Source organism: Pseudorca crassidens, chromosome 1, assembly GCF_039906515.1.
Source record: "Pseudorca crassidens isolate mPseCra1 chromosome 1, mPseCra1.hap1, whole genome shotgun sequence".
NCBI lineage: Eukaryota > Metazoa > Chordata > Mammalia > Artiodactyla > Delphinidae > Pseudorca > Pseudorca crassidens.
The window spans coordinates 93,335,591-93,362,070 of NC_090296.1; the positions used below are offsets into that span (position 1 = coordinate 93,335,591).

At 39.4% G+C, this 26,480-nt stretch overlaps 1 protein-coding gene across 8 annotated transcripts in view; it reads right to left on the reverse strand.

Annotated features, from left to right (window-relative positions):
* Window positions 1–26,480, reverse strand: part of ATP8B4 (ATPase phospholipid transporting 8B4 (putative)) — a 256,643-nt gene that overhangs the window by 164,350 nt on the left and 65,813 nt on the right. For 6 of the 8 annotated variants that reach the window (XM_067746383.1, XM_067746444.1, XM_067746423.1 and 3 more), the window contains 3 exons: window positions 12,541–12,654; window positions 9,554–9,652; window positions 6,965–7,026 (listed from right to left, as the gene is read on the reverse strand). The exons of the other annotated variants lie outside the window; for them this stretch is intronic. In XM_067746383.1, coding sequence (XP_067602484.1) covers window positions 6,965–7,026; window positions 9,554–9,652; window positions 12,541–12,654 — 275 coding nt within the window. The remainder of the gene's footprint in view (window positions 1–6,964; window positions 7,027–9,553; window positions 9,653–12,540; window positions 12,655–26,480) is intronic. 8 annotated transcript variants of the gene reach the window in all.

A 26,480-nucleotide genomic window follows, 5' to 3' on the forward strand; every position in this document is an offset into this window, starting at 1 on the left:
AATTCTGCAAACCAAAACTGAGGCAGATACTTTACAGATGAGTGCAATACAGCTAGTAATTGCAGTATAAAACTTATAGTCAAACTGTTTCAAATTATTGATGTTTGGGGATTTACATGTGTCACTAATACATTTTTAAAAGCAGAACATTTTGGGGTTTTTTTTCATATTGTGCTATGATTAAGAAAAGATAAACTTGAAACTTGCTGGTTGGTGGTCTGACATGAAACCCTTGTCTCTGGAAACTCCCACGTGTGACGGAAGTGAAACCTTCCATGCTTTAGTCAATATGCCCAACCTGTTGCTGCTCACTCTTAAACCTTCTGATAAAAATTGCTATCAGTAGACTGAGTAATAATGCTTCAAGTTCCAATTACTTAATATAGGAAATAACAGGTTCAATGTAATCATTCTCAGTGGATTTTGTAAATATATCACAAAAACCCAGTCTTATGGAAAAGGGTAACTATCAATTTAGAAAGATGAAGAAACTATACTTTAAAATTAAAAACAGACTAAATATTAAGCAATAGGGAAATGGTTATGTGAATTATAAGACATGAACTCAAAGGAATGCAGCCCTTAAAAATGCAGCCCTTAAAAATTAGGTATATAAAGACAATAGAAAAAGATTTGTAAAACGGTAATGATATGATGTGAAGTAAAAATGGAAGGCGGGAATTCCCTGGCGGTCCAGTGGTTAAGACCTCGTGCTTTCACTGCTGACGGCCCGGGGTTTGACCCCTAGTCAGGGAACTAAGATCCCACGAGCCGTGTGGTGCAGCCAAAAAACAAAAAGTAAAAAGAGAAGGATAAAAACATATACACACAATTATTAGAAACCTTGGCATAGAAAAAAAAGACAGAAAGGAAATGTAAGAAAACAGTAATAATTACTTTTGGATAATGGAAGCATGAATGTTATTTTCTTCCTTCTACTTTTTCCTATTTTCCAAATTTCTCTTAATGAACATATGCTACTTTTATAATGGAAAAAAACCCTACATACTAAAGAAAAAAATGGAACGAAATTTTCTATACTAATATCCAGTGGGAGTTATCACTTAAACCAGAAAAGTTGATTAAACAAAGAGAAAATTTGCATCTACTGAAATAATATATTTGTTTGCATAATTATGCAGCATCTAGGAATACCAGACTTGAAGAGTACAGACAATATTCTGCAGGAAAGAAAGCCCTTGTCTCTCCCTATAAATACTCACAGTTTCCAAATGAGAAATGATTGAAGAAGATTGATGGGAAGAGTTCTGTGAAAGAGCCTGGGAGATTTAAGCCAAGTGTACCAAAGCTCAGGAAAGTATAAAGTGGAATTTGTTACACAAAAAGCTGATGGGCAAGAGCAGTTTGAAATCCAGAGAAGGCGGGAAAACATCCCGCCTGAAAGAGGGACGACTGCACCAGAGCATCTGAGCTCAGATTGTTCTAATGCACAAGTGTAAGTTCAGAATATGTTAGGGAAGTAAAAACTACTAAGAAAAAGTAACACTGACTTTATTTGTTCATAGTGACAAAAGCCACTATGCCAACAGCCAGCAAGATCAAACAGAGAATCCTGAACTGAGAATCCAGAGGCCAGGCTTATAGCATAGAGCTCATTTTCTTCTCGGCTCAATTCTCTCACCTGTAACTAAAAGTAGTGCCATCCAATAGAAATAGAAGGTCAGCCACAAATGTCGACCACAACGGTAATCTTAAATGTAAAATGGGTAGCTAGTGGGAAGCAGCTGCATAGCACAGGGAGATCAGCTCAGTGCTTTGTGACCACCTAGAGGGGTGGGATAGGGAAGGTGGGAGGGAGACACAAGTGGGAGGATATATAGGGATGTATGTATATGTATAGCTGATTCACTTTGTTATACAGTAGAAACTAACACACCACTGTAAAGCAATTATACTCCAATAAAGATGTTAAAAAATAAATAAATTTTCTGGTAGCCACATTTAAACAAGTTTTTCAAAAGGTAAATTTAATAATATGTTTGACTTAACCCAATGTATACAAAATACTATAATTTCAAAATGGAATCAACATAAAACAAATTATTAATGACATACCTTACATACTCTTTTTGGTACTATGCCATCAAAATCTGGTATATACTATATACTTAATAACACATCTGAACTTGGACCAGCCTCATTTCAAGTACTCAAGAGCCTCATGAGACTAACGGCTACCTAGCTGGGTAGCAGAAGACCTCCACACTCCTTCCCTTGTCCCAAATCCATACGACTAGAAATGCTGATGGGACAGAACAAAAATTGGAAGTTACACAAATACATGAAAGTCAGAAAATGATTCAGAGTTGAGGACAACACATGTAATGGGGAAAGAAATAAAAGATGAAAATGAGAAAAATTAAAATCTGAATTTCTGAAGGAAAGAAACATATGGCAAAATAATTACTGATTGGCCATGTGTTTGACTAAAAATGTGAGCCTTACTACAAAAAAAATGTAAATCGGCATTACAGAATTATTCCTTTGTGAGGATTTATGTGAAAAACTATGCTTATCATTTTAAAAAATTAATGGAATTCCTTCCCTTGGATGTCTTTTAAAATTTGAGAGATACATGCATAGAGATACAAGTGTAGGTAAAGAGATGGCCTTGACTAGAGGTTCTCGATTGTGTCTGCATAGTAGAATCATCTTGGAAACTTTATAAAACACCAGAGCCCTCCCCTCACTTACTTGCTCTGGGCATGGCTGGGGCACAGATACAATGGGCAGCCCACGTTGAGGAGTGTTGTATGGGATGACCTCTGCGGGAACTTTCAGACTCCCTCTCACTGCCCCTCACCTGCCCAGGTGCTCTCACGGTGGCCAGTGGCCCAGGATGTTAGCATAACCTGAGAAACCCTCAAGAGAAACACTAAGTATCTCCTGGTACGTTTTCCACAGGTTCAGTCAGCAGACGGCACTCGTAGCCTGGGGGAGAGTGTGCACTTCCTATACAGCAGGCACAGTAATTTCTAGAAATTGGAATTGTTCGCTTCTACTTAGTTTTAAAACTTAAGTCACCAAAAGATTTTATCAAAGGCTAATTCAACACCTATTTCTTAAGCACTTTCGCATATTTAACAGATTGTAGATACAGAAGATTGGTCCTGACTGGAAAGGAATATAAGTAACAAAACCTTGAAAAGGAAGGCTATAAAGGGAGAGTTTTGTCTCTCTACTTATTGTGTGGCTTAAGTTTACATTGTTCATTCGCTTGCACAATGCTAAGAACATAGATGAATAATGCTCCAGGCACTAAAAGTGAGGATATATATATTTATTCACATATATATTACATTTAGATAAAAATATATATATATATATTATGTTTCTATTTCTATAATTGTGTACAAAGCCCTTCAAATGCAAAATAAATAGAGAAGAAGTGGTCAGACCACAAAGTCTACATTTACACATCACAACACGAGTAGGTAAAAGGCTAATTTAGGTTCTTACTTGCCATGGAACCCTGGACAAGTCATTCCTTTTCTAGGCCTTAATCTCTCCATCTCTAAAAAGAGGCACTATCACCTACCCCCTGGGGTTTTATGAGAGTTAAATGTGGAAGCACTGGAGCCCACGCATGGTAGTTGCTGAATAAACATGTGTTGAATCTGAATGTAAATGCCATGCTCCTTGCTTCTGAGCGCAGGAGAAGGGAGACCTGAAGGCCAGAATGACAACTAATTGCCCAGAGTAGCACATCGATCACTTACACAGACCAGGTTTCCTGACTGGTGCTTTCATCGTACCCCCTTTCCCTCAGGAATCTCCTCCCCGAAGCTGACCATGCCTCCCCTCCCTCCAGGACAAGCCAGTGAAGGCTCCTGCCCTAGCATGAACCTCAAGTCCAGAAGCCCTCTGCCAGAGAACACAGGGAAGCCACAGTACTTAGCAGTGCCCAGCCCAGTGTGATACCCACATCCAGCAACATCTGGATGCCTCTGATCTCCTCCAGGCTTTTTACTTTATCTGTGCGTCATGACCCACTGGTGTCTAGCATAGACCCAAAGCACTTTCCTAACATTTTCCATTAACATTGCCATGGGATTAAGTATGCATTAACTACTGTCTTAGAGCAACTTCCCTAAAAGCAGATCCTGAGATGAGGATTCATATGTAAAGGGTTCTTTAGGAAATCACTTCTGGGAGAAGCTGGTAAGGAAGATGAGAAGCAACACATGGAAGGGGAAGAAGCCATGTGAGGGTATGACTGCAGGCAAAGTCCCATCCTCAGCCTGATCTCAACAGGCGCTTGGGGTGCTAACTGCACCTCAGAGCTTGTCCAACTTGAGGCAGGGGTGCTGCTCTTTCTTACTCCTGCACCAATCGGTCATTGGCTCCAATAGCCCAAGGACAGTGCTCTGAAGAAAGTAGCAAATAATGCAGACAGGAACTGAGGGTGAGCACAGGAAGACAGCAGTGGTCTGTGCAGAGCGCTGAGAGCATCCTCTATGACCACCAGCTCCAAAAGAGGACTCAGAGCTCCCGGGGCTATCTCAAATCTAAGCCCATTTGATTTCTCCAACTTCTCAAATTCCAAGAAGTGAAAAGCCAGTCTCCATAGCCTGAGAACATTCTGCAAAGACCACAACCCCAGCCACTGGAATTGGCTAGTGATGGGACTCAGCAAAATTTTACAGATCAAGCTCCTCTGGTAGATTGCCCTCTCAGCAAGAATACTTGTTACTGCTCAGTTTGAAAATTCCATAGACACTGTGCTAGGCTCAAGGGACACAGACATGATCAAGAGAGATGCCCTAAAGGAGCTCACAGTAGAAGGTAATCTTACAAATGGAAAATCTTGTGTGATTTTTAACTGAATCCCATTTTTAACCGAATGGAGAACACTCCATTCTCAATGATGTGCTTCTACCTTCAACATCACAGGATCAGCAACAATACTTTTCAAAACATCACCCCATATCAAATTACAAAGAGATGTTACCTCATAAGGAATAGACAAGAAGCTAAATGAAGCCACAAGAAAGTAAGACCAATGCTACTTCTAATTATAATGACAATGATAGCTAGCATGTGTGGGACACATACAATCATCAAGTTTCTGAATATCTAAGTTACTGGATACTCCCATGGCCTCCAGGTAGAGGTGTCAATATCTATCACTGCCCAAATATTGTCACAAAATTTAACTGGTAATTTGAGAGGCATTAAAAGATATGTTCAGGCTATTAGTTCAAATTCATTATGTAATTGTACATATTTTTAACATACTTCATGAGAGATGGTACTTCAAAGTAATGAGACTGATTATCAAATGTTCCTTGGGGAATTAGTCAGATCATATTGTCAGATGTAATTCCCAGTCAGAACTGCAAAGCTTGAGAAAATCAGGATAGGCAACAGTTCTTCTCAAAGTCACACACTACGTTAGCTTACAAAGAGTCACCACTTCTCAAGAACTTGCTCAAGACCATAGAATTATTCAGGGTCAGGACTAAACTCAAGTCTCCCTGAGCGCAAAACCCATACTTTTAAACACCATGCTATAGTGGCAACAATTCAAAACCTGCTGACATTGGAAATGAACCACATGGTTCCAGGCATCTTTATGGCTTATCCATGTCACGTCAAGATCACACTTTCAGAGGCTGTGTTTCTACAACTGTGGTTTTAGATTGAGATCATTTTTTTTCACTGTGCATTTAATGCCATTTTCTAAAATAATCCAATAAAGGAAAACTACATGTATTCATTACATTATTAATAATCAGTCAATGTTTTAGTTGCAGAAGATTAATTACTTTAATCCTACCAGTTACTGTCTAGACTACCTAGCCCCTCTTGATATCCATTTCTTGGAACTTTCCATCTCATGTGACTAATATGTTTTATGATATTCCCTTTAAAAATTACATTCTTCACAGTATCCAAATGCTTCAAAATCACCAGCAGATGTGATTGACTGCCAGATTAAAGTACAATGTTACAAATTTACTTTGTCACATGTTAAAAAAAAGGGACAAAGAAAGAGACTAAGAAACATGGAATGAAGGTTAAGTTTTCTGGAGGTGTTTTTGCTGTTGTTTGTGTATAAATACACATTTTAAACCATTTCAGATTCAAGAACCATTCCTGTGTACATTTCTTTATAGATGGATGAATTTAACAGCAATTCAAGATCTGTGTTATGGTAGATAATTCATTCTAAACTCAACTATCAAGTTAATAAAAAATGCTTATCACTATCACTTGATATGTGTTGAAGTCTCTCTAGCAATATTCCCAGAAATTACCAAAGCAAAGAATTCAAATACATTAAACATCTGCTACAAACATCACATGTGTGCCAGTTCTAAATAGTATTAGATCTAGAAATGAAAAGTAACAATAATATGTCTGTGTTCCACAAAGGAAACTCCAAAGGAATTTGAAGTAAAAGTTGAGTGGGTAGCACAAACATTTGCTGAACTTAAAAAAGAGCCATGAAGATACAAAGGACTTACACTGTAATTTGTAATAAGTTAAAGGGGGAGGGGCTTCCCCAGAGGAGCAGTGGTTAAGAATCTGCCTGACAATGCAGGCGACACAGGTTTGATCCCTGGCCCGAGAAGATCCCACATGCCGCAGCGCAACCAAGCCATGCGCCACAACTACTAAGCCTGCGCTCTACAGCCTGTGAGCCACAACTACTGAAGCCCACACGCCTAGAGCCCCTGTTCCGCAACAAGAGAAGTCATGACAATGAGAAGCCTGTGCACGGTAACTAAGAGTAGCCCCTGCTCGCTGCAACTAGAGAAAGCCCGCACACAGCAACAAAGACCCAACACAGCCAAAAATAAAAGCAAATAAATAAATTTTAAAAAAAAGTTAAAGGGGGAAAGAAACATATATTCAATTAAAAGAGAAAGCCACCAATTGTCAAGACCTGTTTTGTGACCAGACATCTTAAAAATAGCATAAAGAATATATTTCTTACTTGCTGTCAATGAGCACTTCAGATTGCCGATTATTCACTTGATTATCACTCTTGTGGCGAAACTGAAAATCAAAGTGTTTGTGAAAAAACACATTAAATCATACTTTTTCAGCACAAATAGTGACACTGAAAATACTTTGAGTTCATCTGCTTGGACAATATCACCATCAGTCTAAAATGAGCATGACTTATGCTTACCTTGGACCCAGCTCCACATGCTCTAAATCTGAATCAAGACCCTTCCCACTAAACTTCATGCTAGGTGTCACCAATGCAACAAGTCTAGCCACATGCTCTTCCAATTCCCACACATTTATAGTTGCTTTGAAGAAGACAATGTTTCCTTTACTCTGCCACACAGTTCCAGAGAAAACGATACATTAATTTTGATGTCTTTAACAAGGAATGGGGCTTCCATTTCTCTCACATATGTGCTCAATACTTTACTGGAACATCATTCATTCTGTTTTATGGATTTCTTTGAAGTCAAGCAATTACTTGTAACAACATGTATTCTTGTTCTCCAGAAATTCTAATTGTTAACAGTGATCTTATGAAATACTGAGCATTTAAAACAAAAATCAGAATACAATACTGAACCACATTTGGTGTGGATTTATGTTTTTATGCCCAAGTGATCCTATTTCTTATTTTGTATTCCAGTAATGAAAATATCTTATATTGCTTAGAAGAATCCACATATTATGAGCCTTCTACTAAACTCACAAATTAGCAGCCATTCAGATAAGGCTTTCTACGTGAGCTGTCAAGACCAGATAGTAATAGGCTAAAGTAGAGATAAGATGTTATTTCAATCAATTAGCTAAATGCACAGATGAACAGGAGATAAGAAATTTTGATTTTATATATTATAATCATCAGGATTATGACTTTTTCCTTTAAAAAAAACTCATAATATTGTATCAATATCACAATATATGGATTGCTTTCATTAGCCCTTCCCTTTTTCAACGTCCCTCCCAAATTCATCCCAATCTTTCTATTAGACTGTGCTCAGTGCCTACAATTACACTGATTGTCAGGTATAAGTCAATGAATATTACTAGGGAAATAAAGATACTTAGCATTGGTTAACATGAAAAGAGTTTATAGTACTGGTAGAGGAGTAAGTTAAGCTAGCCCATCATTGGCATGCAAACTTCTTTCCACCAACACTGCCGTAGACGGGAACATCATTTTGACAGAATATATAATTTGACAGGGGTGGATAGTCTCTGCTCCTCCATACCTACACCCTGTCCTCCTACACTCTGCCCTGTGCCAGGGGAAGCTGACCTATTTAATCCTTGCCCTTTGGCCATTGATCGGGCGTGGCCAATAGGTGGTACTGACAGAAACTCATGGGGCCAGAGGAGAGGAAAATGGGGTATGTATTCCTGGCTTCTTTTGAGCTGAGTCAGCAGTGGCCACTTCCTCTACAGGTAGCCCTCAGCTACAGCTCCAGGTCCAGCAATTGCTTCCTCCTTTTGCTCCTTCAGGTCTAGAAGTAGTATTGCCACCTATGTTGTTGCTACCCTATGTGCTTTTTCTCACAACCCTTTAAGTAGTCCCTTCATTATTAATCTTTCTCCAATCTACCCCCGTTCCAAGGTGACATGTCTTTCCTGCCAAGACCCTGACTAACCGGCCCATACTATCACAAAAGTAAAAGCATATTCAAGCATTAACTGCAGAAGACACAAAAAGAGACTTAGTATTTAGTCACGTCTGTATCTAACCTGAAAATAGTCCCCTAAATTGACTAGCTGGCATCACAGAAAAGGACCAAGCAGTTTACCACCTAAAAGCTGAGGGGCCCACTCTCTGGGCCTCAGGATGCTCAGGCTTTGCCAAGGGGTCTTGGGATTGGCACAGATGGAGTCTGGAAGGACTAGAAACAGTAATCCCACGTATGAGTTCAGAGGAGATATAAATCTGTCAGTCACTGGCAAATAGAGAGCTATTGAGGCTAGGGTACACGCAATCACCTAGGAGAGAATAGAGCTTGTCTGGGTTTAGAATGTTTGGTTTGCCCAAGGCTTTGTTTTAAATCTTTGAATTTGAATGACCTTTGGATTATGGAGACTTCAAAACTCTCTGCTGTCTTATACCTTAATTATTTACATTAGTTGCCCGACTTTTGAAGTTATTTGATATTGTAATTTCTGGTATAATGAGCAGAGGATGTGAGAATGCCTAATATCTACCAACTCCAAAAACTTAGACAAAGACTAGAGATATAGGATAAATAATACTTCACTAGGTGGAAGCAGGTTTGTGATTGAATTCTGGTCTTACCACTAATTGGTTGTATGTTCATTAGAAAATCTTTAGTTCCTTACAGGCTTTAGTTTCCTCAAGTATAAAATGAGGGTGTGAGTCTAGTTATTGAAGCCCCCTTGCTATTATCATAAACAGGCTCTGGCTCTATGACATCTATTTTAATCATCAAATAAGTAACCATAGAGTTTCTTATGGTATTTACCAAAAGAGCTTCATTCAAAAATTTCAGATGGATCTCTATTTTCTACTTCTGAGAGGTCACAATTGAAACTGAGCCCTTAGGACTGCTCAAAAGCAAATACTTACATAATCATCTGTGGCATCTTTGACAGCTGTCATAGTTACCACCAGGACCAAAGGTACAATGGTGGTAAACCAGGTCAAGGAGGAAATTTCTGGAATCAGCTGAAACAAATATTTCAAGTAGTTTAGGGCTTTTAAATTTCATAAAGATAGCTTTCAATTTTTGTCAGTTTTATGACTTGACAGAAATTAATGAAATGATATTCAGATATTTGTACAAATATGGAACAGCTTTTCAATAATTTAAGTGTTTGCACTCAGGTATAAGACACATAGAATAGACGTATCATTGAAACAATTTTCAGACTGCCTGACAAAAATTAAATTTTTACAGCAAGTTGAGAAGCTTCTTGAAATCTTTCACAAATGATGATCTTTCTCTAGGATGATAAACGTCACCTATCTTTTCTCAGCTTCTCATTTCAACTTTTCACAGTTTTACCAATTCCCAAAGAGAGAATCTTTTTTTTTTTTTTTTTTTTTTTTGCGGTATGCAGGCCTCTCACTGTTGTGGCCTCTCCCGTTGCAGAGCACAGGCTCCGGACGCGCAGGCTCAGCGGCCATGGCTCACGGGCCCAGCCGCTCCGCGGCATGTGGGATCTTCCCGGACCGGGGCACGAAGCCGTGTCCCCTGCATCGGCAGGCGGACTCTCAACCACTGTGCCACCAGGGAAGCCCAAGAGAGAATCTTTGAGCACCTACCTTGCACCAGACACTGTGCCAAGTACTTTTAGATATTATGTCATTCGATCCTCAGAGAAGTTTTTTGAGTTAGATTCTGTACCAGAGGTGTTTTGCACAAACCCAGAGTGCTTACATTCCATGTAAATAGCACCCTGAGTGCACAGCATAGAATACACTGTGAATGGCAGCCTGGAGTCAGGAAATGCCACGGCCCTGGGTATCATATTCCCAATTTTATTAAAAAAAAATGTATCTGAGAACAACTGAGAACAACAACAAGTCAAAAAATTAAGCTAAGAACATACACTGCTAAAACTTGAACCTAGGTCTATTTAACTCCAAAGCTTGGACCTGTACCTGTAAAGCCACCCATCTGAGAGAGACATAGTGACAGTTGACATGACTCCCTTACAAAGGTAGTTTTCAAGTGGGGCTCATTTTGGAGCTATGTCAGGGCCATCAGGCGGGGAAGGATGGGTGGAGATGGTCAGTGTGTGGCAATCAGGCCCTATCGAAACAGCACTACAATAAATTTATTGTAGTGCTGTTTTATGTAATTTTATGTAATAACTTCCAAATAAAATTTAAAAAAAAAACAAACCTCAAAAGCCTCTGAAGTACCAACAAAAATATTAGGCTGGGTGGCAGAAAAGCTGGATTCTAGTCTGAGTTCTATCATTAACTCATGGTAAAACCCTTACACCTCACTTAACTTCTCCAAGTCTCATTTATTCACCAATAAAAGAAAGGAGGTTGTACTGAACCATCCCAAAGATCCCTTCCAGATATAAAACTATCTGAACAAGAGCCTTTGGCCATAAATAAGAAACCCATTAGAGAAATGAGCTCAAAATTCTAGAACAGTGTAAAGGGTTCTATGAGGAAACCAAAATTCATGGGGGAAAAAGAAAGTCTCCTCAAAAATTGTAAGGTATATTTTCACTGTTATTTTTTCTTGTTCAGCATCCAGTTCTTCTCAACTCTACCCTTAATTCTTAAAGAACTACCCCACCCCTCTACTTGTAATTTTGTACATGTAATTTTGGTGGACTGATTCCATCCAGCTGGCTCCTAGGCTTTGGCATGTGATCTAGGTCAAGGCAATTCCTGAGCCACAGTGATTGATTTAGGATAGGAAGGTAACAGCATGGTCCAATTACAACTAATCCCAAGACTTGCTGCAGCAACAGAAAAAGTGATTCATTCTCATTCTCTCTCTCCCTCTCCCTCTTTACTCTTCCCCCTCCCTCTTCCTCTCTCCCCTTCTCCCCCTGTGCCTCTGCCTCCCTTTTACGTGGGAGTTGAAGCTAGGAGAATAAAAGTCTAAAGTTTTCAAGAATCACCAAGTAGAGAGAGCCTGTAAAGTAACCATGGAGGAAATAGAAAAAGAGAAGTTACATCCTGTTAAAATAGTTTGCCCATGAATTGTCATACATAAAATACATTAAGTGAATTTAGATGTCTACCACTTACAACCAAAAGATTCTTAACAGTTATTCTATTGAATAAGTAGTTATTCAATTAAAGAAAAAATAGTACTCAAGGTATAATCCAGATTGTACATATCTAGTCCATCTTCTTATTTTCTATAATTAACACATAGCCCAGTACATGCTGAATCTACCAGTTTGATCTGATTAAATCACTCTAAAGTAAATACTAGGTAAATAACTGGCTAATATGAGCTGTTTATATGTATGTAAATTCTTTGATTTATGCCTTTTCTTCCTAAAATATCAATAAAAGCTGAAATTTCATTTCGGTTCAAATTTTAGTCAAATGGGAAGAAAAAGAAAGGTTTCTAACTACCAATTAACCACTCAAAACTATCAGAAATAGTCACAGTGAAATAACATATAGCACACATCATTTATTATATATATATATAAAATACATCATTGTTCTTAGATGCAAATGAAATTTGCCAAATTAAGTTCCACAAAGTACTACTCAGCTAGACTCTTTGCTTCAACTCTCTCAATACCCATACTGTGAATGTGATAGGGAGATAAAGAAAGGAAGGAGGCTCTGAACAGTAATTATTAGGCTCTGGTTTGGTTCAAATAAAGTACAAGGCAGCATTTTAAAATGACCTCAGTGTTTAAAATAATGAATGTACTCGTTTTTACCCATTCCTAGCCCTCCCACCGTTGTGAAGAGAAACAGCAATAATAACTAAATAATTAAAAATCTGATAAAGCTGATTTTCTCTAAGCATGAACATTTAGCTAAGTAAAATAACTTATTTTTTCAAGTTATATGAATATTTTAAACAAACAGATGATGAAATACAACCTAAACATTACCTGTAAAATCAGAAGGAAAAGGAAATACACATTTGCCACTCTTTGAAACTGTTCAAATAAATTAATGGGCAAGAAGGTGAGAATGTTGTACTTGCATGTGTGGATACGATTATCCTGAAAAAGAAACAGCATCACATTAGTTTGGGGCGAAGCATTGCTCATTATCAAATAGCTCTAAACTTACAAGACTGAGCATGAGTTATGCCAGAGCAAGAAAGATAAGCCAACTATCTAGGAAATTTCAAACTCTGGGTGGGCCAAGGGTTTCATTTTTCCCAAGATGACATGATCCTGATACTACGTGCAATTACTGTTCAATTCCATAAAATCACCCATGACTAAAAAATTTATCAAGTGCAAAAGTCTGCCCCTGACTTTTTTTATTCTTATGTTTCATTCATTTGGCAGCGATTTCTTGAGAACCTACTGTATGCAGACACTGAGCTCATGCTGGGTCTCGTGAGGTAAGAAGGAACTTTAAGGATCACCTGGTTCACCTTCCCAAAGCATGACCCTGTACATAACTCTGACAAGGGTCCCCTAGGTCTGTCTTTGAAAGTTTTCTGATAGGAAACTGATCACCTTGCCAGGCAGCCTATTTCTATTTCAGAATGGGAATTGCTAGAAAGGTCTTTATTATGAGAGACTCAAATCTGCCTCCCTGTAAATTTTGCCATATGCCAAATTCCATCCCTGGGGCCACCTAAATCAAGTCTAAGCTCTTTCCATGTTGACAACCTTCAAATACTTGAAGATGACTCAGAAGACTCCCCTAAATCTTCTCCACTATGATCTAGACAGTCCCAAAACCCTCAGCCATTCTCCATGACTTTTCATGGACATCTTTTCCAGGTCAGCCTCTTCTGCATCCATCCCAACCTCTCTGCATCTCTCTTAAAACATGGTGTCCAGAACTAAACCTAAACACATACTGCAGATCTGCTTCAACTGATCCGTGTACAAAAGAAATTTTGATGTTCCACATTCTGGATTATTGTACTAATATGCCTTAAAAATTCATTAGCATTTTGTCATTTAATCTCACTGTTTATTCATATTGAGGGTTTTTTTAATTTTAGAATTTTATTTATTTATTTTTATACAGCAGGTTCTTATTAGTTATCCATTTTATACATATTAGTGTATATATGTCAATCCCAATCTCCCAATTCATCACACCACCACACCCCCCTGCCACTTTCCCCCATTGGTGTCCATACGTTTGTTCTCCATATCTGTGTCTCTATTTCTGCCCTTCAAACTGGTACATCTGTACCATTTTTCTAGGCTCCACATATATACTCATATTGAGTTTTGATGAACTAAAATCTCTAGGTCATTTCTTCATCAATCACCAACAAATCAGGGCTCCCCTTCCTAAACATTCACAGTTGATTTTGTTTTAAATACTGATGATCTTTCATATATTCCTATTATACAAGCCAAATGAAAACAATTAATCTTGAGTGTTGTATCCTAAAGTAGTAAACATTCCTCCCAGCTTTATGTCATCAAAAAATTTCAAACACATGCCTTTTATATAGTCTTCCAAAGCTATATAAAACTAATACATTAAAAAGTTCAGAGCTAAAAACCAAAAAACAATTTTTAAATTAAGGAAATAAAACTATGGCAAGCTACTAGAGACTTCTCCACAGATTAATGTTAATATCTTTTTCAGGTGTTTATATCTACCTAACTATATTCCCACGAGGCTTAACTCTACCTTATTCACAAAGATAGCAGGAGAAATTTGGGGTGACAGATCTTACTGACATTCAGAATCAACATATCCAGAGAATTTCCATCCACTAATATTTCAAAATGGAGGTTAGTCTGTGTGACCTATTTTTTTTTAATTTATTTTTTACTGAAGTATATTCTATTTACAATTTTGTGTTAGTTTCTGGTATACAGCAAAGTGATTCAGATATATATATATATATTCTTTATATATATATTCTTATATGTATGTTCTTTTTCATATTCTTTTTCATTATAGTTTATTACAGGATATTAAATATAGCTCCCTGTGCTATAGAGTAGGACGTTTCTGTTTATCCATTCTATACACAATAGTTTGCACCTGCTAACCCCAAACTCCCAATCCATTCATCCGCCACCCCCTGTTCCCCTTGGCAACCACAAGTCTGTGCTCTATGTCTGTGAGTCTGCTCCTGTTTCGTAGATAGGGTCATTTGTGTCATATTTTAGATTCCACATATAAGTAATATATGGTATTTGTCTTTCTCTTTCTCACTTACTTCACTTAGTATGATAATCTCTAGGTCCACCCATGTTGCTGCAAATGGTGTTATTTCATTCCTCTGTATGGCTGAGTAGTATTCCATTTTTTTTTTATATATATATATATATATATATATATATATATAACCATATCTTCTTTATCCATTCATCTGTCAATGGAGATTTAGGTTGCTTTCATATCTTGGCTATTGTAAATAGTGCTCAATGAACATTGGGGTGCATGTATCTTTTCAAATTAGAGTTTTGTCTGGACATATGCCCAGGAGTGGGACTGCTGGATCATACGGCAACTCTATTTTTAGTTTTTTGAGGAACATCCATTTGTTTATTTGTTTTCCATAGTGGCTGCACCAACTTACGTTTCCACAAACAGTGCAGGAGGGTTCCCTTTTCTCCACAACCTCTCCAGCATTTGTTATTTGTAGACTTTTTAATGATGGCCATTCTGACCAGTGTGAGGTGGTACCTCATTGCAGATCTGATTTACATCTCTCTAATAATTAGCTATGTTGAGCATCTTTTCATGTGCCTATTGGCCATCTGTATGTTGTCTTTGGAGAAATGCCTATTTAGGTCTTCTGCCCATTTTTTGACTGGGTTGTTTTTTGTGGCTGAGCTGTTTGTATATTTTGGAAATTAAGCTCTCTTCAGTCGCATCATTTGCAAATATTTTCTTCCAGTCCGTAGATTGTCATTTCTTTTTGTTTCTGGTTTCCTTTGCTGTGCAAAAGCTTATAAGTTTGATTAGGTCCCATTTGTTTATTTTTGCTTTTATTTCTATTGCCCTAGGAGACTGACTTAAGAAAACACTTGTATGATTTATGTCAGAGAATGTTTTGCCTATGTTCTCCTCTAGGAGTTTTATGATGTCACATCTTCTATTTAAGTCTTTAAGCCATCTTGAGTTAATTTTTGTGTGTGGTGTGAGGGTGTGTTATAACTTCATTGATTTACATGTAGCTGTCCACCTTTCCCAACACCACATGCTGAACAGACTCTTTTCTCCATTGTATATTCACACCTCCTTTGTCAAAGATTGATTGACTATAGGTGTGTGGGTTTATTTATGGGCTCTCTATTTTATTTCATTGATCCATATGTCTGTTTTCGTGCAAATACCATGTGGTTTTGATGACTGTAGTTTTGTACTATTGTCTGAAGTCTGGGAGGGTTATTCCTCCTGCTTTGTTCTTTTGCCTCAGAATTGCTTTGGCAATTCTGGGTCTTTTATGACCCAGAATTGGGTTCCACATAAATTTTAGGATTATTTGTTCTGTGAAAAATCTCATGGGTAATTTGATAGGGATCACATTAAATCTGTAGATTGCTTTGGGTAGTATGCCCATTTTAACAATATTAATTCTTGGAGACTTCCGGGAAGATGGCGGAAGAGTAAGACGCGGAGATCACGTTCCTCCCCACAGATACACCAGAAATACATCTACGCGTGGAACAACTCCTACAGAGCATCTACTGAACGCTGGGAGAAGACCTCAGACCTCCCAAAAGGCAAGAAACCCCCCACGTACCTGGGTAGGGCAAAAGAAAAAACTAAACAGAGACAAAAGGATAGGGACGGGTCCTGCACCAGCGGGAGAGAGCTGTGAAGGAGGAAAAGTGTCCACACACTAGGAAGCCCCTTCGCGGGTGGAGGCTTCGGGAGGCGGAGTGGGGGAGCTTGGGAGCCGCGGAGGAGAGCACAGCAACAGGGGTGCGGAGGGCAAAGCGGACAGATTCCAGCGCAGAGGATCGGGCCGACCGGAACTTGCCAGCCGAGAGGCTTGTCTGCTCGCCCGCCGGGGCGGGCGGGACTGGGAGCTGAGGCTCCGGCTTTTGTCGGAGCGCCGGGAGAGGACTAAGGTTGGCGGCGTGAACACAGCCTGCGGGGCGTTGGTGCACCGCGGCTGGCCGGGAGAGAGTCCGGGGAGAAGTCTGGAACTGACGAAGAGGCAAGAGACTTTTACGTCCCTCTTTGTTTCCTGGTGCACGAGGAGAGGGGATTAAGAACGCTGCTTGAGAGAGCTCCAGGGACGGGCGCAAGCCGCGGCTAGGGGTGCGGAGTCCAGAGACGGACGTGGCTAGGGTCGCCCAGAGCGGCTAGGGCCGCTGCTGCCGCCACCGGGAGGCCTGTGTGCGAACACAGGTCACTGGCCACGCGCCCTTCCGGGGAGCCTGTGCAGCCCGCCACTGCCGGGGTCCCGGGATCCAGGGACAACTCCCCCGGGAGAACGCACAGGCGCGCCTCAGGCTGCAACGTCTCGCCGGCCTCTGCAGCCGCAGGCCCACCCCACACTCCGTGCCCCTCCCTACCCCCGGGCCTGAGTGAGCCAGAGCCTCCGAATCAGCGGCTCCTTTAACCCCGTCCTGTCTGAGCAAAGAACAGACGCCCTCCGGCGACCTACACGCACAGGCGGGGCTAAATCCAAAGCTGAGCCCCTGGGAGCTGTGAGAACAAAGAAGAGAAAGGGAAATCTCTCCCAGCAGCCTCAGAAGCAGCGGATTAAAGCTCCACAATCAACTTGATATACCCTGCATCTGTGGAATACCTGAATAGACAACCAATCATCCCAAATTAAGGAGCCCTGTGGATGAAAGGCTCTTGGGGCTGCAGCCAGGAGTCAGTGCTGTGCCTCTGAGGTGGGAGAGCCAACTTCAGGACACTGATCCACAAGAGACCTCCCAGCTGCACATAATATCAAACAGCAAAAATTTTCGAGAGATCTCCATCTCAACGCCAGCACCCAGCTTCACTCAACGACCAGCAAGCTACAGTGCTGGACATCCTATGCCAAACAACTAGCAAGACAGGAACACAACCCCACCCATTAGCAGAGAGGCGGCCCAAAATCATAATAAGTCTACAGACACCCCAAAACACACCACCAGACGTGGACCTGCACACCAGAAAGACAAGATCTAGCCTCATCCACCAGAACACAGGCACTAGTACCCTCCACCAGGAAGCCTACACAACCCACTGAACCAACCTTAGCCACTGGGGACAGACACAAAAAACAACAGGAACTACGAACCTTCAGCCTGCAAAAAAGGAGACCCCAAACACAGTAAGATAAGCAAAATGAAAAGACAGAAAAACACACCGCAGATGAAGGAGCAAGATAAAAACCCATCAGACCTAACAAATGAAGAGGAAATAGGCAGTCTACCTGAAAAAGAATTCAGAATAATGATAGTAAGGTTGATCCGAAATCTTGGAGATAGAATGGACAATAGAATGGACAAAATGCAAGAATCAGTTAACAAGGACCTAGAAGAACTAAAGATGAAACAAGCAACGATGAACAACACAATAAATGAAATTAAAAGTACTCTAGATGGGATCAATAGCAGAATAACTGAGGCAGAAGAACGGATAAGTGACCTGGAAGATAAAATAGTGGAAATAACTACTGCAGAGCAGAATAAAGAAAAAAGAATGAAAAGAACTGAGGACAGTCTCAGAGACCTCTGGGACAACATTAAACGTACCAACATTCGAATTATAGGGGTTCCAGAAGAAGAAGAGAAAAAGAAAGGGACTGAGAAAATATTTGAAGAGATTATAGTTGAAAACTTCCCTAATATGGGAAAGGAAATAGTTAATCAAGTCCAGGAAGCACAGAGAGTCCCATACAGGATAAATCCAAGGAGAAATACGCCAAGACACATATTAATCAAACTGTCAAAAATTAAATACAAAGAAAACATATTAAAAGCAGCAAGGGAAAAACAACAAATAACACACAAGGGAATCCCCATAAGGTTAACAGCTGATCTTTCAGCAGAAACTCTGCAAGCCAGAAGGGAGTGGCAGGACATATTGAAAGTGTTGAAGGAGAAAAACCTGCAACCAAGATTACTCTACCCAGCAAGGATCTCATTCAGATTTGATGGAGAAATTAAAACCTTTAGAGACAAGCAAAAGCTGAGAGAGTTCAGCACCACCAAACCAGCTCTACAACAACTGCTAAAGGAACTTCTCTAGGCAAGAAACACAAAAGAAGGAAAAGACCTACAATAACAAACCCAAAACAATTAAGAAAATGGGAATGGGAACACACATATCGATAATTACCTTAAATGTAAATGGACTAAATGCTCCCACCAAAAGACACAGATTGGCTGAATGGATACAAAATTTACAAACAGCTCATGCAGTTCAATGTCAGAAAAACAAACAACCCAATCCAATAAATAGACCTAAATAGACCTAAATAGACATTTCTCCAAAGAAGATATACAGATTGCCAACAAATATATGAAAGAATCTGCAACATCATTAATCATTAGAGAAATGCAAATCACCACTACAATTAGATATCATCTCACACTGGTCAGAATGGGCATCATCAAAATATCTAGAAACAAAAAATGCTGGAGAGGGTGTGGAGAAAAGGGAACCCTCTTGCACTGTTGGTGGGAATGTAAATTGATACAGCCACTATGGAGAACAGTATGGAGGTTTCTTAAAAAACTAAATATAGAACTACCATAGGACCCAACAATCCCACTACTGGGCATATACCCTAAGAAAACCATAATTCAGAAAGAGTCATGTACCAAAATGTTCATTGCAGCTCTATTTACAATAGGCCGGAGATGGAAAAAACCTAAGTGTCCATCATCAGATGAATGGGTAAAGAAGATGTGGCACATATATACAATGGAATATTACTCAGCCATAAAAGAAACAAAATTGAGTTATTTGTAGTGAGGTCGATGGACCTAGAGTGTGTCATACAGAGTGAAGTAAATCAGAAAGAGAAAAAGAAATACTGTATGCTAACACATATATGTGGACTCTAAGGGGGAAAAAAAAAAAAAAAGGTCATGAAGAACCTAGGAGCAAGACAGTAATAAAGACACAGACCTACTAAAGAATGGACTTGAGGATATGGGGAGGGGGAAGGGTAAGCTGGGACGAAATGAGAGAGTGGCATGGACATATATACACTACCAAACGTAAAATAGATAGCTAGTGGGAAGCAGCCGCATAGCACAGGGAGATCAGCTCGTTGGTTTGACTAACTAGACGGGTGGGATAGGGAGGGTTGGAGGGAGGGAGACGCAAGAAGGAAGAGATATGGGAACATATGTATATGTATAACTGATTCACTTAGTTATAAAGCAGAAACTAACACACCATTGTAAAGCAATTATACTCCAATAAAGATGTTAAAAAATAAAAAATAAAAAAAAAAACAATATTAATTCTTCCAATCCAAGAGCCTGGGATATCTTTCCATTTCTTGAATCATCTTCAATTTCCTTTATCAATGTTTTATAGTTCTCAGCATATGTCTTTCAGCTCCCTGGTGAGGTTTATCCCTAAGTATTTTATTTTATGTGATTTTAAAAAGGACTTTTTTTTGCATTCCCTTTCTGATATTTCATTGTTAGTGTAAGGAAATGTAACCAATTTCTGTATGTTAATCTTGTATCCTGCTACCTTGCTGAATTTGTTTATCAGTTCTAGTAGTTTTTTGTGTGGAGTCTTTAGGGTTTTCTATATACAGTATCGTGTCATCTGCTTATAATGACAGTTTTACCTCTTCTCTACCAGTTTGAATACCTTTAATTTCTTTTTCTTGTCTGATTGCTGTAGCTAGGACTTCCAATACTATGTTAAGTGAGAGTAGACATCCTTGTCTTGTTCCAGATTTTAGCAGGAAGGCTTTTAGCTTTTCATCATTGAATATTAATTTGGCTGTGAGTTTGTCATAAATAATTTTTATTATGTTGAGATATGTTCCCTCTATACACACTTTGGTAAGAGTTTTTATTGTGAATGGATGTCAAATTTTATCAAATGCTTTTTCTGCATCTATTGAGATGATCATATGGTTTTTGTCTTTCCTTTTGTGGATGTGGTGTATCACATTGATTGATTTGCATATGTTGAACCATCCTTGTTACCCTGGGATGAATCCAACTTGATGATGGTGTATGATCTTTTTTATGTGTAGTTGGATTCAGTTTGCTAATATTTTGTTGAGAATTTTTACATCTTTATTCATCAAAGATATTGGTCTGTAATTTTCTTTTTTGGTAGTGTCTTTGTCTAGTTTTGGTATCAGGGTGATGGTGGCTTCATAGAATGACTTTGGGAGTGCTCCCACCTCTTTAATCTTTTGGAAGAGTTTGATAATGATCAATATAATTTCTTCATTGCATGCTTGGTAGAATTCCCCAGTGAAGCCATCTGGTGCTGGACTTTTGCTTGCCATGAGTTTTTTTTTTTTTTAATTACAGATTCCATTTCACTTCTAGTGATGGGTCTGTTCAAATTATCTATTTCTTCTTGATTCAATTCTGGTGGGCTGTATATTTCTAGAAAGTTGTCCATTTCTTCTAGGGTGTCCAGTTTGTTGGCATATAATTGTTCATAGTATTCTCTTAAAGTTTTTATTTTTTCCTGCAGAATTGGTTTTTATTTCTCCTCTTTCCTTTCTTCTTTTGTTTATTTGGGTCTTCTCTCTTTTCTTCTTGGTGAACTTGGCCAGAAGTTTGTCAATTTTTTACCCCTTTAAAGAACCAGCTCTTTGTTTTATCAATTTTTTTCTACTGTTTTTTTTAATCTCTATTTTATTTATTTCCTCTCTGATCTTTATTATCTCCTTCTTTCTGCTAACTTTAGGTTTTGTTTGTTCTTTTCCTAATTCTTTTAGGTGGTAAGTTAGGTCGTTTATCTCAGACTTTCCTTATTTCTGGAGGAAGGCCTGTATCACTATGAACTTCCCTCTTAGAACTGCTTTTGCTGCACCCCACAGATTTTGTATGGTTGTGCTTTCATTGTCATTTGTCTCAAGGTATTTTTTAAATTCCTCTTTGATTTCATCATTGACTCATTGTGTTTTTTTAGTAGCATGTTGTTGAATCTCCATGTAATCATTTTTTTCTCATTTCTCTTTCTGTGGTTGATTTCTAGTTTTATGCCGTTGTGGTCAGGAAACATACTTGAGATAATTTCTCTCCTCCTAAATTTGTTGAGGCTTGTTTTGTGTCCTAGTATGTGGTCAATCCTAGAGAATGTTCCATGTGCACTTGAAAAGAATGTATATTCCATTATTTTTGGAAGTAATATCATGAAAATATCAATTAAGTCTAACTGTTCTATTATATTATTTAGGATCTCTGTTGCCTTATTGACTTTTTGTCTGGAAGATCTGTCCATTGATGTGAGTGGGGTGTTAAAGCCTCCTACTATTATTGCATTCTCATCAATTTCTCCCTTTACACATGTTAGTATTTGTTTTATGTATTTGAGTGCTCCTATATTATGTGCATATATGTTAACACATGTAAATTCTCTTCTTATATTGATCCTTCTACCATTATATAGTGTCCTTCTTTATCTTTCTTTATGGCCTTTGTTTTAAAGTCTATTTTGTCTGATATAAGTATTGCTACCCCTGCTTTCTTGTCATTTCCATTTGCATGAAATACCTTTTTCTGTCCCCTCACTTTCAATCTATGTGTGTTATTTGCCCTAAAATAGGTCTCTTGTAGGCAGCATATTGTAGACTTATGTTTTTTTAATCCAATCTGCCACTCTATATCTTTTGATTGGAGCATTTAGTCCATTGACATTTAAGGTAATTTTTGATAGATATGTATTTATTGCCATTTTAAACCTCGTTTTCCAGTTGGTTTTGTATTTATTCTTGTTCCTTTCTTTTTCTTTTTGTTCTTCCTTTTGTGGTTTGATGGTTTTCTTTTGTATTATGCTTGTGTTCTCTTCTTTTTGGTTTTTGTGAACTTATTGTATGCTTTTGATTTGTGGTTACCTTATTTTTCAAGTATGTTAACCCATTCCAATATCTACTTGCTTTAGACTGGTAGTCATATGCGCTCAAACACATTCTAAAAAAAAAAATCTACATTTTCTTACTCTCCTCCCCACATTTTATTATTTTGATGCCGTTTTTTACATCTTCATGTATATCCTTTTGCTCTTCATTGTGGTTATCATCACTTTCACAAAATTTAAAAAAAAAATTTAAAAATCTGTGTACTGGCTTAAGTGATTTACTTTCTGATTGTGATTTTCTCTTTCCTATAGATTCTTGCTTCTTTTCTACCTAGAGAAAACCTTTTAATATTTCTTTTAGGATAGGTTTAGTACTGCTATATTCTTTTTATTTTTTGCGTGTCTGAGAAATTCTTTCTCTCTCCTTCTATTCTAAATGATAATCTTGCTGGGTAGAGTATCCTAGGTTGCAGATATTTCCCTTTCAGGACTTTAAATATATCTTGCTACTCCCTTCTGGCCAGCAACATTTCTGTAGAGAAATCAGCTGCTGGCCTTTTGGGGGTTCCCTTGTAACTAACTCTTTTTCTCTTGTTACCTTTAGAATCTTCCCGTTAATTTTTGCCATTTTAATTATAGTATGTCTTGGTGTGGGTCTGTTTGGTTCATCTTGTTTGGGACTCTCTGTGCTTCTGGTACCTAGATATCTGTTTCCTTCTTTAGGTTTGGGAAGTTTTAAGCCATAATTTCTTCAAATATATTTTTGATCCCCTCTTCTCTTCTTCTCTTCTTACCTATTATGTGTAGATTGGCATGCTTTATATTATCCCATAGGCCGTGTATATTGCTTTCTCTCTTTTTTTCATTTTTCTTTCTGCCTGCTGTTCTGATTGGGTGATTTCCATTAGTCCATCTTCCATATCACTTATTCATTCTTCTTCATTATTCAGTTTGCTACTTATTGCCTTTAGCTCAGCTTTCATCTTAGCAAATGAGTTTTCTAATTTTTCTTGGTTCCTCTTTACAGTTTCTAGTTCCTTTTTACAATAATCTGCATTTCTGTCAACAGCCTTTCTTAATTCCTTCAGTATTTTTATTACTTCTTTTTTTTAACTTGGAGTCTATTAGACCGGAGAGGTCTGTTTCATTTAATGTTCTTTCAGGAGAATTCTCTTGATCTTTTAATTAGGAATGGTTCCTCTCCTTCGTCATTTTACTTATATTTCTCTTACTCTATGAGTTTAGGAGAAAGTTATCTACTGTGGTCTTGGAGAGATGTTTTTATGTGGGGGCATCCCTGTGGAGCCTTGAATGAGTCTAATATTTTTGGTGTGTGGGCTGCTTTTAGTATGGATGCCTTCTGCGTCTTTCCTCAGTGTGTGCTGGCCATTTTCTCTTTGGTAGAGGGTGTGACTGGTGTGGTGATGAGAGCCTGCAATGGATATTGAGGGCCTCCTCTTTGTTCTGTGACAGTCACAGTCCTGTCAAGGGCAGGGCCTGCTCCCCAGTTATTGGAGTTGAAGCCCCCAGATCCATTTCTGAGCTGTGGTGTGAGGTAGGCAGGACTAGAGCACTCTGCTGGGGGACGAGCCACTGAGTATTCCTCCCCTGGAACTGTCCACCAGTGAGTATGCTCTGTGGTGTCACCTGATACATGTGGTGTGGGCTCACAAAGTACACAGTCCTGCCTCAACTGTGGGAATGCAGGCAGTTGGCCTTGGTGTTCCTCCAGTGTTGTATTCACAAAGCCACCAGCACAGATCCGTAGGTGCAGATCCACTAAAGTCAAGTACCAGGACCTCAGTAGTCATACACCTGGACCTGCCATGGGAGCTATGGAAGCAGCCCAGACACAGCCCCACCTCCATGTACATACGCCTGCCCGCAAAGCCCACTGCTGCTAATGCCGGACCTGCCCCAGACACGGGAGCACCCGTAGTCCACTAGGATATCCTGCACGCACTGTTTACAAAGGCCCCAGTGGTTGTGGTGTAAATCTGTGGATCACACAGCCATGGAGAGAGGGCTCAGATTTCAGCCCTGCTTCCTACATCACGCAGCCCCTGGGGATCAGCTCTGATTTCAGCCCCGCCTCCACCTGTGGGCAATCCACTGGCTCTTGCACTCTCCCAGAGCTCATAGAGGTGGAGCCACACCCGCTGTGAGCACACCAAGAGTGAGACTGCTATGGTGGGGGCCCTGCTCCTCCCTTCATGCCCCCATTAACAATGGCACTTCACTTCTATGGTGGGCCTGGGCTCCTTCCATGTATACTCCCTGATTGCAGCCTGTATCACACTCCAGCCACCTCAGGCTGTCTCTGTGCAGCCAACCCCAATCCTTTCCCTGGGTCTGTCCTTTGAAGCCTGAGTTTAAGCACTCAGACCCCACATGCACCAGCAGACATGCGTCTAGGGCTAGGGACAGAAGGGAGGTGGCACAGACCGTATATACTGGTCTTTCCCTGTTCTGCCTGCTGCAAACCCACCGCTGCACTCTCCTCTGGGCCTCTGAAGCTCCCCTTCTGTCCCAGCTGATCTCCCCACCAGTGAAGCAACTTTCCAGGGTAAGGGAACCTTTCCTCTTTCACAGCTCGTTCCCAGAGAAACAGGTCCTATCCTGATTCTTTTTTTTTTTTTTCTTTCATCCTACCAAGTTATATGGCAATCTTTCTTGCAATTCTGTCTGTCTGAGATCTTCTGCCCACATTCAGTAGGTATTCTGTGAGAATGGTTCCACATGTAGATATATTTTTGATACATTTGTGGGAGGAGGTGAGCTCCACCTCCTTCTATTCTGCCATCTTGACTGGAGCCTCCTGCCATGTGACTTGTTTTAAATGAACCTACACTGACTCCTAGCAATCACTACTACCTATTTAAAGAAAATACTGTCATCTGTTAAATCGCCATTTTTAACATCTACCGGGAATCAATGCATCCAGCTCTGTGAAACAAGCTGTGGGAGAGTAGGAGAGGTGTCAAGAGAAAGATTTGCAGCTTAGTTGGTCTGATGCATAGGATTGTGCTGAAAACTGTCTGTGAGCTGATGATGACTATTTTGCAGTGAGTTCTCTACCCAAGAGATGGACTGGGTAGGAAGGCTGTGAGAGCTGTTGGTCACAACACATTTTTCTAAAAAAGGGACTTGGAAAAATAATGGGGAAGACGAAAGCTAAGGAGAAAAAGCAGTTAACCAAAAGGATCACATATTCCTAATTCTATTTTATATTTTCCTTCTAAGTTGAAACTAAAATAGAGGTTAAGCCTGTACCTTGCTAAAAGACAGACAGAACATCTGCTGGGACCACGACATTCAAAACTGTAGCAGGAATTATAAAGAAACTCTCCTACAAAATTGAATTCCACATAGGTAAAGAGTAAATTGTATGGGATAAAGTGATAATGCCAAATGGGGACTGTGACATTTCTGTTTAAACTGATGTATAGCAATGATGTGTTTGTTCTACGGGCTCTGTTGTGACTTAGTCACAGATGATATGAACCCTCATAGCTGACTGGGAACAAGGAACGACGGCTCCCCCTCCTGGAGAATCTCTGTACCCTTTTACCTTTCTTTGTTTTTCATTCGAAAGGAATAAAACGTTTCCATTTCCACTGTCCTATCCAAGAATGTGAGCATGAGTAAGACCTTAATATTCAGTCATTTCATTGAGCCAGTCTGTTGGCTTACAGTCAAATTGTATCACAACTCATTCTATAATACAGCACGGAAGATCTTCACCACTATCCTCTTAGCACTACTTTTCCATGAAGGACTACTAGAAATACCACAATTCAGAAGAAAGGAGGAGGAAGTGGAGGAGGAGGAAAGCAAGGAGAAAGGAGAACATCTAGGGAACCTGTAGAGCATCTTTAGCGCTGACATACATCAGGCTGGAAGTCATGGCTTTAGTCTGTTA